General features: G+C 31.1%; 1 protein-coding gene across 1 annotated transcript; it reads left to right on the plus strand.

The window, feature by feature from the left end:
• The first annotated feature begins 1144 nt into the window (after positions 1 to 1144).
• On the plus strand, positions 1145 to 1907 carry LOC112004213 (cucumber peeling cupredoxin). The gene is made up of 2 exons (XM_024036445.1): positions 1145 to 1352; positions 1654 to 1907. Exons 1-2 carry the CDS (start codon positions 1145 to 1147, stop codon positions 1905 to 1907), a joined length of 462 nt encoding a protein of 153 aa, XP_023892213.1.
• The last annotated feature ends 229 nt before the right edge of the window (positions 1908 to 2136 follow it).

Raw genomic sequence — 2136 nt, forward strand, 5'->3', positions numbered from 1 at the left:
GGAAAATTTTGACTCTATCTCTACCAACCCAATATTGGAGCTCCCTTTCATAATTCTTAGTTTTGACATTTGAGAGAGTGCTTTCATATTGTTAAGAAGCCTAACAACACTTTACTATATTGCTATACATCCTTTAGGGATTTGCCTAAATAAACATGGTTATTGCATAAGTTATGTCATTGAAGAGGTTACTTCATTTGCTTGTAAATCTCTTGATTGATATGGTACTTGCCCCTTTTTAGGGGTTGGGGAATTGAAGGACAGGATAGTGATTCTCATATACTTGTTTTTTTTTTTTTTTTTTGGTACATTATCCGCATTGCACTTTTCACATTTTAAACATAGAAAATGTTAATAAATGTGGATATCTATTGTGAACTTATAGATGTTGCATGTACATAGTGTATATCAATGAGTGTTCGAGAACATTTTCCTTTAAGGACATAATCATGTACCAAAATATCAATGTGTTAAAACAAATATAGAAAATTATTTTTATTATAAAAAAATAAGAAGAATGTTCCATTTGTTTCAATGGAAAACCTTGTGTTGGTGTTTTTCTATGGTCAACTAAAAAAATATTGCTTATTTTTCTAGGGTGTTTTCTAGAATTTTTATCTTGAAAACAACTCTATCTTATAGCAAGCTAAATAAGGGAAATTAGGAGATTTTTTTGCAAGTCAATTAATGTTGCTACCGTACATATTTTTCGAGAGTGTTTTCCAGAATTTTTATCTTGAAAACAACTCTATCTTATAGCAAGCTAAATAAGGGAAATTAGGAGATTTTTTTTCAAGTCAATTAATGTTGCTACCATAAATAGGAAAATGAGATATTTATAGAAAATCATTTTTGAAAAATGACTCAATTTTTATAAAATAGAACATATCTTTTTCAAAATTTTGTAGTCAAGAGATGGAAAATACAATGTAAAAGCTCTATAACAAAAAAGTTACAATTTTTAGTAATTAGCCAACGCATTATACACCTCTCTCTCTCTCTCTCCATCTATCCCAATATAAATACCCATTTAAATCATGCTATCAATATCATTGCTAACATCTTATTTCGCTAGCTCTTTCTTTGTGCCCACCCTCTTAATTATTTCACTCTCTAGTATCTTTCATAAGTTGCAAATCATACCATGGGTTTCACAATTGCACAAGGACTCATGCTAGTACTGCTAATTGCTTCCACAATGGCAATTAGCACAGCCAGGCCATTTGGGAATTCCCATAATACACAAACTTCCAACAAGATCATTGTGGGTGACTCGTACCACTGGAATTATGGCTTTAACTACACCGAATGGGCAATCAAACATGGCCCTTTCTACTTAAATGACACTCTAGGTGAGCTTAATTACTTTGTTATTGCTACTTATTACATATTGCCATGCATAGTTTAGGTTGTAAAGTATAGTGACTAAAATCATATTTTTAAACCACTTGTGTTTTTATGACAAGTTATAAAATTCATTATGATATCAAAATATATAGTCAATTCTAACTTTGAACTTTGTTTTCAATTTATTTATTTATAGATTATCAATTTGGAGCCTTAAAGAACATGAAAAATATGTGCATTTTTTATTTACTTTTGCTGAATACAAATATGCATGAAAAATAACTGGTTATATGATGTTGATTGCAGTTTTCAAATATGATCCACCAACTCCAAACACAAATCCTCACAATGTTTACTTGCTAGAAAACCTCGAGCGCTTCATTAAATGTGATTTTACAAATGCCCAAAAGGTGGCGAATGAGACACAAGGAGGTGGGGAGGGCTTCGAGTTTGTGCTAGAAAGGCCATGGCAGCCTCACTACTTTGCTTGTACTGTGCACGAGGGGATTCATTGCTTGAATGGAACAATGAAGTTCTTTGTGACTCCAATATGCCACTAAAATAGATAATTACTAATACAACGTGTGTGCCATGGGAAACTTTATTTGCCACTCTCTCTTTTTACATTTTTTTTGTGTTGTAGCAAATAATGAGTGTTTTCTTCTTCTTCTTCTTTATTAAATTAAAGACTATTTGTAATTTTGAATTAATATTAAGGGATTGACTGCTCATTTTATAGCTTATGAGTCACATTCTAAATCAAATGATTTTCTATAATTTATGTATTTT

Source organism: Quercus suber, unplaced genomic scaffold (assembly GCF_002906115.3).
Source record: "Quercus suber isolate HL8 unplaced genomic scaffold, Cork oak 2.0 scaffold_826, whole genome shotgun sequence".
NCBI lineage: Eukaryota > Viridiplantae > Streptophyta > Magnoliopsida > Fagales > Fagaceae > Quercus > Quercus suber.